This window comes from Hypomesus transpacificus, chromosome 4 (assembly GCF_021917145.1).
Source record: "Hypomesus transpacificus isolate Combined female chromosome 4, fHypTra1, whole genome shotgun sequence".
Classification (NCBI taxonomy): domain Eukaryota; kingdom Metazoa; phylum Chordata; class Actinopteri; order Osmeriformes; family Osmeridae; genus Hypomesus; species Hypomesus transpacificus.
The window spans coordinates 3986766-4002155 of record NC_061063.1 but is presented as its reverse complement, the minus strand read 5'-3'; the positions used below and the strand labels follow the sequence as shown (position 1 = coordinate 4002155).

General features: G+C 42.2%; 2 protein-coding genes across 2 annotated transcripts; both read right to left on the bottom strand.

Moving 5' to 3' along the window:
- Positions 1 to 5310: 5310 nt before the first annotated feature.
- On the bottom strand, positions 5311 to 8510 carry tpbga (trophoblast glycoprotein a). Its single transcript, XM_047019620.1, has 2 exons — positions 7847 to 8510; positions 5311 to 7735 (listed from the first exon to the last, which is right to left on the bottom strand). The coding sequence occupies exons 1-2, from the start codon at positions 8143 to 8145 to the stop codon at positions 6886 to 6888; spliced, it is 1149 nt and encodes a 382-aa protein (XP_046875576.1). The 5' UTR covers positions 8146 to 8510; the 3' UTR covers positions 5311 to 6885.
- Positions 8511 to 10178: 1668 nt separating this feature from the next.
- tmem222b (transmembrane protein 222b) lies at positions 10179 to 15281 on the bottom strand. Its single transcript, XM_047019062.1, has 6 exons — positions 15099 to 15281; positions 13994 to 14078; positions 13564 to 13595; positions 13232 to 13328; positions 13023 to 13153; positions 10179 to 12434 (listed from the first exon to the last, which is right to left on the bottom strand). Exons 1-6 carry the CDS (start codon positions 15212 to 15214, stop codon positions 12347 to 12349), a joined length of 549 nt encoding a protein of 182 aa, XP_046875018.1. The 5' UTR covers positions 15215 to 15281; the 3' UTR covers positions 10179 to 12346.
- Between the last annotated feature and the right edge of the window lie 109 nt (positions 15282 to 15390).

The window sequence follows — 15390 nt, the reverse complement described above, 5'->3', positions numbered from 1 at the left end:
GTCCCCTGGTCGATGGATTTACAAAATTACTGTGAGCTATAAACAAAATAGCCAGAACAATTTATGTAAACTGTCCCCCGATTTACATCTTGCTGGGGTAGAATGTAGGGAGAAAAAAAAATGTTGTCTCCTTTTTTTGGTGTTGCATCGAATTAGTGTATTATAATAACACTATGCAGGTTCTTGCAAGCCATCATGTAGTTGCACACAGGACACCTAACAGTAAAGAGTGCAACGGAAGCAGGAGACATTCAAACAGCCAGGAAGACAGATAGATTCTTGGTGATATGTTGAAACAGCGGAGGGGAAATGACAGGAAGGCTCAATGCAAACCAAAAAAAACAATAATTGTAAAAAAATTACATACACACATACTTGTATTACCCCTGAGCCCAGTCGACCAGAAACACCACATAAATAATATAAATGTGTCGGGGGTTGCACGGTGTGCACGCAATAAAAACGTGTTCTTCACAGAAAATTGCAAATGCCAAAGAATAACAAGTTGAAAAAATAATTGTGTCATTTTTGTGAATGGTGAAAGTGGGTCCCATGGACACACACAAGGGATGTACAATATGCATTTGTTTATTACACATGATTAAATTAACCAGTCAGAGTTTGGCTTTGATTCATATTTTAAGAAATCAATATCCCTTACTGCTAGAGTGTGCATGCATGATCAATCAGAATTTCATACAGCGAACACGTGATATCCTATCCTGCCCACTGATGGTGTTGGAGACACACACACAGTAAAACAGTCTGTATAGTAAACAAACCCTGCCAGTTTTCAGCGGAAATCTCAATCTGTCCTTGATCGATAGGGATCATTTCCATCATCCACCTGGAGAGTTGGACGTGTGTGTGAAAGGAGCCCATCTGTTAGGGCACAGCAATGTGTCCTGGACGAGAAGGAGTCCAGTACCCTTGTCCTACTTTGACTATCATATTATCTTGTCTGGTGTGCTGCACAGCTCAACCCCGGAGTGAAAAAAAAACCCCAATCAATGTCCTAAATGTTTAAGGTTCTACATTGTCGTTGACACGTTTGACATTTACACAGGCTCAGAAGCCAGAGGGAGACACCACAATCCTTCTGTTACAGTGCAGGGAAAAGCAACACCTCCCATGCTCTGGCCGTCCAAGTGTGGTGGCCTAGATCAAAGATACCATATCCTGCCAAAGGAAATGGTGGAGGGATTTTTTTTAGGGGCTGTTTCCTTTTCTCTGAATTCCTTCCATTATGCCGAACAGACACAGTCACACAAAAGAGTGAAAGAACAAGACAACAAGTCCTCCTTTGTCATCAGCATAAACCAATCTTGATGGCACAAGCTTGAATAGCATCAGGTTTCTCAAAAATCCTTGCACTAAAGAAGATATGTTTCACACATACATCAGAATGCAAATGAGATCTGTAAATTAAGGTTGGGGACTCTTCTGTTGATATTCAGTCCGCTTCCACAATTTCTAAAAATAAGCACATGGCCAATGTGTGTTGAGTACTAAGCTACTTACAATAGTTAATAGTTAACAATAATTGCACACATCAACATATCTTTGACTGTCATTGCAAAGAAATGAATGAATGTATTATTTCAGGAGTGGAAATTGACAATGACAACACTACTGAGGTCAGGTGTTTCTTGTACACTAGTCGGCTTTCTTGTACACCCCCCCTCCCTGTTACGCCCCCCCCCAGATATGTCCTGATCCACAGGGAACAAGATAACAAATGGGATGTGATGGATGGCCATGCAAACATGTAGCATTGTCATCTATTTTAAGAGCAGAGCAATGTAGGACGTTTTTTTTTTTACAAATCTGTGTTAAAGCACCCTGCATGCTACTTGTGAGACCCAGTGATTAATTTGCCTTTTCTACAAGACACTAAGCCACTGTCGAAGGTGCCTGTATTGATTATCATTTTCTTTGCAGTGTCTTTCCGATAGTCCAAAGGAAGCAGAAACAATCATAATCAGGCAGATGGTGTCTCTTCTCCGGAAGAATCTGCCCTTTGACCCTAGGAACGTTCTTCTCGTCCTGACCAATCAGGAGCTCCAGATCCCTGTTGGGCGCGCTGGGCCCCCTCCCGCTTGGGCATCTGGTCGACCGTTTGAAATAATGAAGGTAATAACAACCTGAGCAATAATGAGCTTAAGACACCTCCTCCTGGGAGGGCAAAAAAGGTTGAGCTGCGTATGGAGAAGCACACCGAACGCCGTGGCGTTTACACACCCCACGAATCCATCATTGCTAGACGGGCACGGCTCTGCGTGTTCCTCCATGCGACAAGCCTTGCCTTGACAGAGCTCCTTAAAAAGGCATGGAAAATTGCATTCAAAAAAGGCATAGCTGTTGAGTATACAATCATGAGCGCATGGCGTGTGAGTCATCCTGTAAAGTGCATTACAACTGTAATTGGAAATCCGTCATTAAATGCGAGAGGTGAATCATTTGGAGGTGGATAAATTGAGACAGTAAAGAACTGTTGGATTGGCGCTGTGCGCTGTTCAATTGAGCACTCAGGGCATCCATATATGCACTGGATGACGAAGTGGAAGAAGAGTTCAAAGCATCTTTTTAAAGCACAACAAGACCATAACTGATGAGCCAGGGAGACAGTCAGGATACACTACCCTAAAAGCCATCCGATAGAAGGACCTTCTCCCATGAATCCTATATTGTGGCTTCTTGCTTCTCAGCTCTTCCCAATCCATATTTGCTATATATGGTCGTCTCTTGAGAATTCGACTAAAGCCTTACATCCTTTAGGTTGCCTTTGTACACTAGCTCAGCACAATGAAGAGCGTGTACAAAATGACATCAGACGCAACAGTCCTGGTACATGGGACAGAGTCGAAAGGCCTGCTATAAATTGAAACAGTGAATCACACAAGCTCAGTGGTAATTGGAAGAGACATGGAGAGAGAAGGAAATCTGGCTGTGGTGATTTGGGACACAGAGGGAAAAAATGACTGTCTAATTGTAAACTTCTTCCTCCACTAAACAACCGCAGCAACAGCACTTCTTACAAGCCACATTGGACAGAGGGACTATCATCCAGCCAGCTGGGTAAAGGCTGCACCCACAACAAGGCCACAAGCTGGTCCCTGCAATGCATAGGCTGACCTGATGCATGGAGGATGGTATTTAGAGTTTTTGGCAAACCAGACCTGGTGGTGCATGCAGTTGAATTGTGAGATCAATGAGAGTGTTTTGTAAGAACTTCAGAGGAAACTAACATTGTTGCGGTTGTGAGTTTTACACATGAGACACTGTTAAATGAGACACAAGTTTTATTTTGCTGTATCCATTTGTTTTTCATTTCCCAAGAACGCTCTCTAACCCAAGCACTGTGTTGTGATTGGCAGACATACACTACTTTAAGATACAGGAAGGATTTTCTTTGTCTCTGAATTACTTGTTTATCATTATTTCTGAACGCATGATTAACTTCACAAAATGAAAACTGAATTGAAATGGTGACAAATATATTTCACCATTTATACTTATTATGAAGAGATTATTTAGGTAAAGGCAAACATGCAACCCTGTCTTGGAAAGTGTATGCATGTGTGTAAATATTGCCAGTCCTATGAACTTGATAAATGGGATGCTTGTTGGCTTTAATGGGTATCTGTCCAGCTGCACCAACTCTTCTTCTCTTTCACCTTTGGAACACAATTAGGTACCATTGATCAACTGAGCCACAGAACAATGAGCAGCAGCCTTCCACAAGCCCTTAAGGGGTTGCGTTGTGGATATCTATGGCTGGACTGGTTTGACATGCAGGACAGATACAGAGGAGGCAGAACAAATACACGTCGGTGTGCCTTGGTCAATGACTAAAGGTGAAAGGTCGGAAATTGTTAAATCCCAGCAGGCTTCAGGTCTGTCAAGTGTGTCATGAAGGAAACCACTTTGGAATGTAAAAGAAAGAGAGAAAGGTAGAGAGTGTGTGTGCATGAGAAAGAATCAGAAAAATAGAGAGAACAATGGGAGACAGAGTAGATCTATGTATGCCATACCAAGCCTGAGGCACAGTGGATGCCACTTTGTCTTTTGTCGTCATGCCGCTGACTGTTGTGGTCTTTTCTTTTAGCATGTTCAATTTCTCACAGATGTGGGATTCACTTTTAAGCCATATTCTCTATCATGGCCATTAAATCCATGTAATGGTGCCAAGATGTTCCCAAAGAGGCAAGACTCATAAAGGACTAATTGCTTCAGAGGAACATTTTCAAATGCAACCCGGGGAAGAAAATAAAGTATTTTGCTTACATTTCATAGCCAGACCACAAGCAACAAAGATTAGTGACAGAATAAAATATGAAAGTATGACAGTTTGAGAAACTTGCCTCTTCAAAAGAAGCACAGTGGTCTCGTAAACTTTTGCATCACTTAAGCCAATAAACAACCAGCCTGGCTTATTGGCATTTGAAAAAAGCAAATTAAGAAGAAATTAAATGTTTTGGATGTTTAATTTGAGAACCAAAATTGCCAATGTGGAACTGGAGACATGAGCTAATAGCATTATCCTAGAATGCAAATGAACAGTAACTTGCATCAGATTTACATCAGACAATCACACAAACAGACCTAATTAGGTTGATTTGTCTGTTTTTAACATGCTTTCTACTCCTTTGATGCAAAGGGGGTTATAGTGAATGACAGCCTCAGTTTATTAGGCTCTCTCCTCTTCCCACCCTGCTGAGCCAATCTTGTGCATCCTTTTCAAACATGACAATGTGGTTTTTCAAAAGAAAAGAAACATTGCATCCAGATTCATGTAACTAATAAAGAAGGCAAAAATACCAATAGTGACCTGTTTATTTGTTTGGGCCATATGCAGTATTTGACACCAATAAGCCCAAGCCCAGTTTAAAGCACTTGTGTCACATTTTTTCAATGGCAAATTAAAACTCTTCAATAGATTTCCTCACAGGGGCAATATTTAAGAATGATGACACTTTCCCAACAATGGCTGTATCATGATGCTGCTGTGATGAGTGAATACCGTTACGGTGCCATATGGGCCTCTTTGGTAGCAGAGGGAAGAAAGGCATCACAAGTCTTTGCATGACAGGATGAAGCTCACTTTTTAAAAACTGTGAGTCTTTGTTTCACTGCAGTAAACAAAATTGTTTTCTCGTCTTGAGGGACCTTTGATTAGCCTGTGAAAGCAAGAAAATGTATAAACAATGCCCTTGCCATATATCTATCATTGACTGTTCCCCTTGGGAGTTGACTCACCATTGCCAAGAAGTGAAGTGAAGAAGTGGACAGACTTTTGCATAACACATTTGAAAATCTTTATTTAGTCATTTGCAGCATGCAGATCAACTGACTTACTTTCTAATTTATGTAAAACATACTTGGATTACTATCAGAAAAATTGCACTAATATTTGTGACAAGAGAACAGGATTCTGAATAAAATGCTCTCATAGAAAAAAAGGCAAAAACCAGGTCCTTTTTTTCTCCTCTCTCTCCCCCAGGGCTCTCCCTGGGCGTAACAATGCCATTTGTAGTGGTGCTGGTTATTTGGTCCGTCTTTTTGACACTCTACATCATAATGGCCACAGAGGGATGAGTCAGCTTTTGTCACAGGGATAATGAAGCAGGGCACTGCTATCTGATACACACACAGTAGCATCTCTCCATTTTAGAAAGTTGATATCATATATTTTTCCCAGCATGACCCAATGAAACCATGACACATACTCTATTGGATGGATTACATTGCACACATAGACACGCATTGTTCATTCATTCGACTTACATTATGAATTTTGCTATGGGAGCAAGGAAACTTTTGATTTGAGACTATGATCTGAAACATACAATTCAAATGATGTTCAAACCACTCTAAAAAGAGTTGGTCTAAAACGTTTTTTTTCCAAATGAATGTGTGTCAAATTATTTTGACTCACATTACCTCCTCTGCTCGTATGAGTATACCACTGAAGTAAACCATGGTTTTGGCATTTCAGAATCATCTGTATCTTATCATTCCAAAGTCCCCTAAACAGAAAAAGCTGGAGCACCAGGCTCTCCTTCAAAGGAGCCCCCAGACCGGCTGTTGTCTTCAAGGAGGAGGGATTGCTTTCAGCAGCCCCGGCCCACGACTGGTTCTCATCATCTTGACAATAAAAGTAGAGGAGTTAAAACAAAGCAAACTTTCATGAAAAAGGGGGCAAAAGATTTCCGTTCCTGGCTGTGCACTGAATTGTCCCTTTCCCATCCAGAGCTTACATGTTTGGGAGACTCCTGGAGGAGTTCTCCTCCCTTTGGAATGCTGCAGGGGCTAATCTCCTCAGATTCTTTGCAGGCACCCTGGGGCAATAGGACAGAAGACCAAAGGGCTTGTCCTGCTTTAAATGGCTCAACAGTGAATGGGATATTGTGCTCAAAATTCACAAGGGTTGGCGTCATAGTACCTGCATTTCATTAGCTGATGATCTTTGCTTCGCGAGTGTAATGGAAGCATGGATTTAATTTTGTACTAACATAGTTCAATTGAAGAAGGATTTGACAATGTGTGATATAAAAATTATATATTTATTCCATTGGTTGGACGAGGCAGCCCAGCTTTAGGAGTCCTATCAATGCTGAGAGTAATTTCAGTTTCTCTTTTTACGTCATGTACATTTGGCTAAGGGGAGTTGCAAGTTCTGGAAAGCATTGTGTATTCAAAGAGAGTAGGTTGAGAGGTCGTACAGGAAAGACAGGCAGTGCATGCTTTAATAGATAGGGACGTGAAGAACACCAATGTATGTCATTATTTACAGACAGTATATGTACAGTTTTGGACAGACCTCATCTTGTAATGAATGCTTTGAAAAAAAGTCAGATCTTTATGAAAGGGTGAATAGTTCTGTCAGACATCAGCGGCTGTGGAGACCTGTGATAGTCTGGGGTCAGAGTCGATCTCGTAGCGGTAGTGATACCCCTCCCAGACCTCTGTGCAGGCCTCCCGCATGTCATTGATGCGTTTCTTGATGCCCTTGCGGTTGAGGTAAAGTACAAAGAGGAAGACCAAGCCCACCAAGCCCAGGACTATCCCCAGGAAGACATAGGAGGTCTGGAGGGCAAGATCTGCCCCTTCACCCCCCTGGTAGCACCACAAACTCAGCTTGCCCAGGGTCAACAGGGATGTGTTCCTCAAGTTGGCTGGAAAGGCACACACCAGTCCATCAACATCCCCTATGTGTCCCTGAGAGTTGTTGAGCCAGCTGGCCAACATCTCAATGCCACAGGTGCAGGTGAAGGGGTTCTCCCCCAGAAGGACCCTGGCTCTGGACAGCTTGTCCAGCTCCTGCAGACCTTCCGCTCTGAGGGTCTTGAGGGCGTTGAGGCTCAGGTCCAGTTCCTCTAGCTGCTCTACCCCTGAGAAGGTGCCATTGTAAATGCCCACCAGGGAGTTGTTTCCCAGTTGGAGCCGCTGGAGGCCATGCAAGTGGGAGAAGATGTGAGACGGTAGGTAGATGAGGCCGTTTCCCGACAGATCCAACCCCTGTAGGCTTCCCAGTGTGCTCCAGCGCAGTGCGGGCGCCAGGTCCATCACAGAAGAGTGGTTGTACAAGGCCCGGCTGAGGTTGAGCTCTCGCAGGATGTGACTGTGCACCGTGAAAGCCTCGGGGTGAATCACGGCTAGTTGGTTACTGCTCATGTCTAGGGAGCGTAGGCTGCGAAGACCTGAGAAGGTCTGGGACTCCACCGTGGAAATTCTGAAGGGACAGACAAGGGTTTGATACTGACATGCTATGGTGCTTCATATTGTTAAAATCTCAGTACTATACACATATTCATTAATGGGATAACAACATATTTTTCCGTACCTGTTATTGCTCAGAGACAGAGTTGTTATATTGTCAAGTCCTTTGAAAGATTCCGGTCCGATTCGGCTGATTTGATTTCCTGTGATAAACAAATTTCTGGTGTATCCAGGAATTCCAGATGGAATACTCCGCAAGTCTTTCGAGACGCACTTGACAGTTTGTGCGGCTTCAGAGCATTCGCAACGCGGAGGGCAAGATGCGTGCGTAAAGACTGCACAGACCAACGCGCAGAAAACTATTCTGAGTGCCAAATTCGTCATTTTGGAAAATAACACAATGAAAGTATTGTAAATATACATAAGTAGGAAAATGAATGACTCGGCTTAATATGTTTATAGTGTGTACAACTCTCGATTAATAAAAACTTGAATTCCGATAGCGTACTTTTTACAATAAAAAATAATTCGACTATCGTCCCATTGAATCCGTCATTGCGCTGGCTACATACATGCATACAGGCGACCTACGAAATGCGAAGTAACTTGCGCTGGTCAGCTTGTCCTCAACATCTTGTCCCTGTCTGTAGTGTGTCCTGCTTGAACGTTCAACTTCTTTGCATTTCTGAAGCCCACGTGTGGCTGAGAGGCAGGGTTTAATTTCCATAAGAAAAAGGGGTATTGCTGATCTTAGCGTTTGATCCTCGCCGTTCTGCGAGGGGCGTCGCTTCTCTCGAACAATGAAATAAGCACCATCGCGTCGTGCAATCTGCGGGGTGGAGCTTTTTACTCACCTCCTCCGGATTTTCCTACCTTTCAATACGCTCCATCAAGTACTATACACAGGAATGTTGACTGTGTTAATCTCCTTGTAATAAAGAATTGAGTTGCATAGTAGAACGTTCGAGTAGAAACGGTATTCTTTATTTTAAGTAAAACGATCTCGTTAGGGTAGTCTACTTTAATAGGAGACCTTTTTATGTTTTTATTTTTTACTTTCTTACTTTTTATTCCAAGTTTAATTTGGCCAAGGTGTCAGACGTTCTTGAACCGGATTCCGGGTATTCTAGATCACACCATCTTCCTCCTTTTCCAACACCCCTTCAGATCAAAAGCTGCGTACTTAGCAGTTTGAAGCACAAACGGATGCAATGGTGTCAGATAGACCCTGACCGTCGAACCCATCCTCCCTGTAGGTGGTAGGCCTATTATAGCAAGCGGCAGAGTAGCTATCTCAGAGCGCATGGTTCTGTCTCTGATCTCTTCCCTCCCGAGTCCTCGAGTGTCCTTTCATTTGCAGGATAAAATACATTAAAATTGAAAGAGTCTGGCTGTTTGACAGCTAAGTGTCAAAGCTGAAATAAACCGACTTCAGTGACCAAACCTAATTGTACCATCTGGCATTTTTTGAAGCGTATTTTTCTTAGTGTAGGCTACTTGTGCTTCATACTTGACAAATGTATGCAGCGTCAATCGCAATAATCCACAACCTTTTAGTGCATGAACAACTAAACAAAGAATGTTTTTCTTCCGACTAACAATACCATTTTTATTTGTCATCCAGCCATGTGTTTACATTCATTGTTGACACAACTTGCATGTTTTCCTAGTGTTGACATGGGGACATAGTAGGAAAAAAGGGTTTGGTTCAGTGGGTCTGATAATAACAGACCTACGTTATAATAGCCCCTCGTAGAATAGCATCCCGACTGTCTTTTGTCAACTGAATGAATTGATGGAACCACAGGTCTCCACATTCCAGGTCCTGGCTCTTGGATACAACAAGACAGCATCATCTAGAATCAATTCAATGGCACTCTAAAGAGCATTAGCCTGTGTTCCTGAGCTGTGGAGTTCATGGCTGTGTTGTTTTTTGAAACACTAGTTCTAATTTCATCTGGCAACAAATACAAATGAATCAAAATGAAATCTTGGAGTCATAATGGATAGTCATTTCCACCAATCATGCACCAAATATATTGAATGTTAGTATTTTAAATCGTATATCTATTTCAAACATGTGAAGCATCTTTGTCCTCCGACTTCTCAGCAAGGTTACCCATTACTTTATTCCTCATTTTACTAATCATGCCCGCAGAAAAGAGAAAATGTTATAAATAACTTTGGGTGGTGCTGGATCTAATATATCTAAACACAATTCAAGACAAGTAACTGGGTAAATAGGCATAATTTCAAGCTGGCCTTTTTAATCTATACATCTTTACCATTAACTACATTGGAACATCTCACTCTACAATACATATACTTAGAAAAAGTATGTAACAAATGTATATAAATGGATCATTAGGCAGTTGTCTGCAGTCAAATGCAGCCTTCCTTTCCTCCAAGAAGCTATGTAATTGAGTAAGTTAGCCACTACCATCTCTACACTCCAAAGACAAACAGACATTTACAGAAATCTCTCACACGCACACATGCAAGCATGCATATCAATGTAGTTGCTGGCATGCAACACCTGCCCACATCCAGTACACATCCATGTTGCCATTGGTATACACACTCACACATTCAGGCACTAATCTGCTTTATGGCAGAACAGTGATGAGATGCGAAAGGCCTTTGCAAAAACTGTTAATCCAAAATAGGAATTCATTTGCAATTATAAACTAAAATATGCAACACGTGCATGACTGAAGAAGTTTATCACTACATCACTTTGTTCCAAAAGGATGCTTAATATTTACACATAAACTTGAACAAAAGAGAAGACACTTTGCATCTCTTCGCAAGCCCACCTGTCACCACAGGAATGGACACATTGACCTAGATACAACACAACCTCTAATGTAAGTATATTCATATGTCCTGCAGAACATAGCTACTTAGCTATTAACACCTACCCTACATATTTGCAGAAATCTTAAATAATCAAGTTCAACAATGAACCACTGACAAGAGCTTCATTACACTTCACAATGCACCTCTTATCTGGTTTGCAGGGCAGAAGGAGCAACACTTTCTCAGGATCTGGAGAAAGGTTTGTGTGTGTGTGTGCGTGAGTAGACCTCAGGACCCTGGCTACCTGCTGCTTCTGGCAGCGTTGTGGCAAAAAGAAGGCTCAGCTCTTTTCTGTTTGCTTCCAAACAATGAAGGGATTTGATTCTGGTCAATGAAGCCATGGCAACGTATTTTGTGTGCCAACCTTCATCTCGGATTACCTTGGGGCTTTGAAACCATACACAAAATCAACATAGATGGAGTAAAGGACAATAACGCTAGCATGTAATATGTATGTTAAGATATTCAGTGCTCAAGACCCATGACAAAAAAAAAATCTTTAGGCACCAGGTTTATGTACTACTTTTGCTCTTTAAAAGCAATAACAAAGAATAAGTATGTAGGTCTCTCTTTGTAAACAAAATGACAAAGTACAGGCTAGGGTTTCATTACTAAGTCAAAGGCCTTTTCATTTTTCTTCTTTCCACATGTCATCCCAAACTTAAATCAATCAGGTGTTTCATTAGTGGTCAGGATTCTTTTGGGACACAGTTTGACATGATCAAGCTGCTTTGATCCGTCTCTAGGTCTCCCATCCTACTTTTGGCAAAAACCTCTTACATAAATGAATTCTCAAGCATTCCAGTCAGGCGTACCATTCCAATATCTGCAGGTGTAAACCAGAATTATAACTGAGTCGGCAGCTATGGTTGTCATGGCTGTAGCAGCACTGTCTGTAAAAGGGCATTCAATAATCTGCAGTTAACAGGATCTGAAATCTACACGTTCAGCCTTTTAGTGTAGAGCAATGACAAAACAGGTCTGAAAATACAAAATCACCTAGACTTCCGACACAATATACAAACATTTCATAAAAGTTAGATATGATACAGAGGTATCCTGGAATTCAGCAAAATACAATGCATTGCAACACAACTTTCTGGAGAATCAAGCATACACAGCAGTACAAGATCTATATCAAACCAAGCAGAAAATCCAATACATTCCTTGAAAGGCATTTGAGTGAAATATCATGTTTCTCTTCCAGAACATAACAATGGAATATAGGAAGCACTAAATCAAGGGACCATGGTCACATTTAATTACTTAGTAGATGCTTAAAAAATTGATCAAAAAAGGGATGTTTCCAACTGGAGTTAGGGAATACAACTCCCCCAGAATTATTATTGCAGCTACCCCACCTTCATTTCTAATTGATAAGTGTTGATAGACTACACCCTCCCCCCCTCCCCATAGGGTTTTATTACCAATCAACTATGGTGGTTGGGGGCTCAAAAATCCACATCAGCACCACTAACATCAAACCAAAACAATAAACAAAAAGAAATTGGCTTCCAAATGTATTCCTGCTTCACCAGTAGGGTGGCACCAGTGACAGGTTGCCTGTTCAGAGAAACAAACAGTCATTGTTGTTATTGTAAATGTCGGATGCTCTTGGTTTTCCTCTCATGGTTGGATTCTGGCATGAGTAGTCCTGTTTGAGAGGGTCCAGCAAAGCGACACCTCCCTCCTCACTTGGAAGGTCAAGCCCACATCCAACCTGCAGGGTTCCTCTGGACCCCTGGTGGTTCCCCCACCTCGCCAGTCACCGGAGGTTAAGGGTCAGGGCCACTGTAAGTATGACCCCTGTCAACATGAGGAAAGGCAACCAAGTCTTCAGGAACCCTGCACAGCTGGAGAGAGATAGAGAGGGATGGAGAAAGGAGGGGAAACCAAAAGACCACCAAAGATCATCACTGAGGAACAATAATCTAATTTCTCCCATAGTCTTGACAGCACCCTCCCGAGACCGCACGCACGTCATCAATTACTCCGCGCCTGGGTGTAGCCATGGCAACCGGAGCCCATGTCATCCTTCTCCGATCCCAGCCAGGGTTATGGCGGTCTAACCCCCTCCATGACTCCCGCCCACAAGGCCCCCGTCCAGGTGGGACAAAGGGAGGAGCTGTCACTTTCTTTTAATTACAACAGACTGCTTCAGCTAAGGCCCATTGGATTCATGAGGTACTTTGTTTTGTATTAATGGATTGTATTCAGGATAATCCTATGCATGTTCCTAGAACCAGGCTGCTCTCTCCCTGCCCCCTCTCACTGAGAATCCTTGAGAAAGTACATTGAAGGGCCGCTTTGTGAAATGGTTCTCCCCCTAGAGATCCAGAGTACTCTACTGTCACATCTCCAGCCCTATTTCTTATGACTGCTCTGCTCTAAAGCTACAGTGACAGTAATGTATGTTTTAATGGCTTGGCACAGAGACTCACCTGATGTGCTTGCCATGGATGAGCGACAGCAAGCAGAGGTTAACCATGTTCCATGAGGTGCTGTTTTCATAGCGCATCAGGTTCAGTGCCATGGCAACGTGGGAATGGCAGTTGTCACAGCAGAGGTTGTGCTTAGGATAAATTAGAACAGAAGATTAGTATTCGTCTCAAATGTAGTGTTATCTTAAATTAAAAAAGAAATTCCCTACCATCCTGTTTTTGTATTCCTCCGAGGCATCATGGACTGCTGTGTCCCAAGCATTCGACCCACTTGCATAAACCTTGCTGACATCCAGCATCCAGTACCTGCAAACCCAGCAGACTACTCAGTACCAAGCTACTGCTCTCTGGACCAACTGTCTGGACCAGGTTCATATTGCATCAAGCACAATTTTAATCAAAGACTCAGCGAGCAAAGAAGTGGAGACTTTAATAGATTTCCCTTGTGAGTTTTTAACAGACAAACTATTCCCAGGAAGAGTGTCAGCATAAAGCTAAGTCACAAAGATAAAAACACCCCGACGTATTTTTATTGACTTACTTTGTCGGTCTCCCAAAAGCCATGTTGTCTTCCTGCACAAAACAAACGAGAAAAAAAGTATTCAATATATATGTTAATGGTTCATTACTAATTAATGAACCAGACCTATGCTACTATGAGGCTTTGTTTAGGTTTGTTTTTCCAGAGGGCTAACAGTGGGGACAGATGACCCTCCAGGAGCGACTGGCACCGGCCCGTGTCACAGGGTCAAACTACATATCCTCTTCTCATGTTTCTGACTCTTTCCAGAGGCACTTTCACTTTCACCCTGCCCAGCCTACACAAATAAAAACCACCAAACTAGTTCAAAAAATATACTGCTCTCACTATTCTACCAATGATTAGGTCCTAATACGAGTGCATGAAGCAGTGCTTGCTGTTGATATTCTTCTTGGAATAGGGGGTTCTGGATGGGAACATGACTACTCACCGAGACAAAGTAGGGTCCAGCAAAGTCCCTGATCACTCCAGAGGAAGTACAGATCCCCATGTGACCAATAAAGGGAAGCAGCCATCTGAAAGACACTGCCTATCAATACAAGTTTTGGAACAACAACAAATACAGGAAACAATAAGCCGCCTCTTTCCACATATCGTTTTGCCAAATGTCATCAGTTTAATTATGGCTTAGCATCAGTGGCCTGTGCACAGCTTGAAAACATGTTTACTTTTAGCTCTTAATTGCAAACTTGAGGTGGTATTGCAAAGTATCCTCTCAAATATCATAACTCTGGCAGATCACCAGGTTGGATTCATACATTTGGCTCTGTACAAAATTGCTTATGCATTCACTGAATTTGTATTCAAGAATTTTCTCCTGCAACTTTAAAATGATACAGCAAAAGCATACATGGACCTTCCAAGAACATAAATAAAGGGCCATAGATAATCGTGGAGAGGATGAGAAGAGCTGGGTCGTAGAAAGATTTGTATCGGCTCGCCGCGTGAACAAAATAGATTTGATGCAGCTATTATGTCATCCTCGAAACAATTCACGAACCTATCCACTTTTGAAATTAGTTTCATTAGTAGCCTATCATATTTGTATCATACAGCCAACATTGTCACATTTTATCAACCATGTGCAAATAGCAACCAGTCAGTGTGAATGACGTCACCTTCAGGACACAACGTCCTGTATGTTATGTTGCAAAGCGCTCATCCCGTTAAGTCAGCTTGTACAGAGCTGTAGCAAAGCTTATAGTAACTATTTCACCACAAATATTGTATCTGACTACTGGATTACAGTGATTTGTATCACCTAACTACATTACAAACTTTCATATAGGTAACTTGTATACACACGGGCCATGCTAAAACATCTACCCTCTCCATTCAATTTCATCACGAAACATGGTCTATGGTCTTTTGGAGACGTCTGGGTGAAAACAGATAGCATACTGTACCTGTTAGCAATCTAGCCAGCTGTTCCACTGAGATGTCAACTAATAGTACTCATTCCGAGCTTGGACATAACTAGCCAGTAGAACACGGGCGGCATATAAAAACAAACACAATCGGAAACGATAACTTACGACAGCACGGGGATAGGTGTCCATACAATGCAGTAAGGATAGCGACTCGTGTCTGGGTTTATTCTCTCAAACGCTATGTGGTAATTCTTCATGGTGTCTACTTCAACATCCGCCATCACCAACTGTGGAAAATGAACTTCATTCGTCCCACTTCCTGGCAGAAACCGTCTCCTTTGACAGCTAGCGTGAGCTTCCGGGTGTTCACAGAAAGCAAGTGTATGGTTTGTGAATGGTCTGAATAACATGAAGAATGTATCAATCCCGCTGGTTCTTTCAAATCATGTTTTTTCTA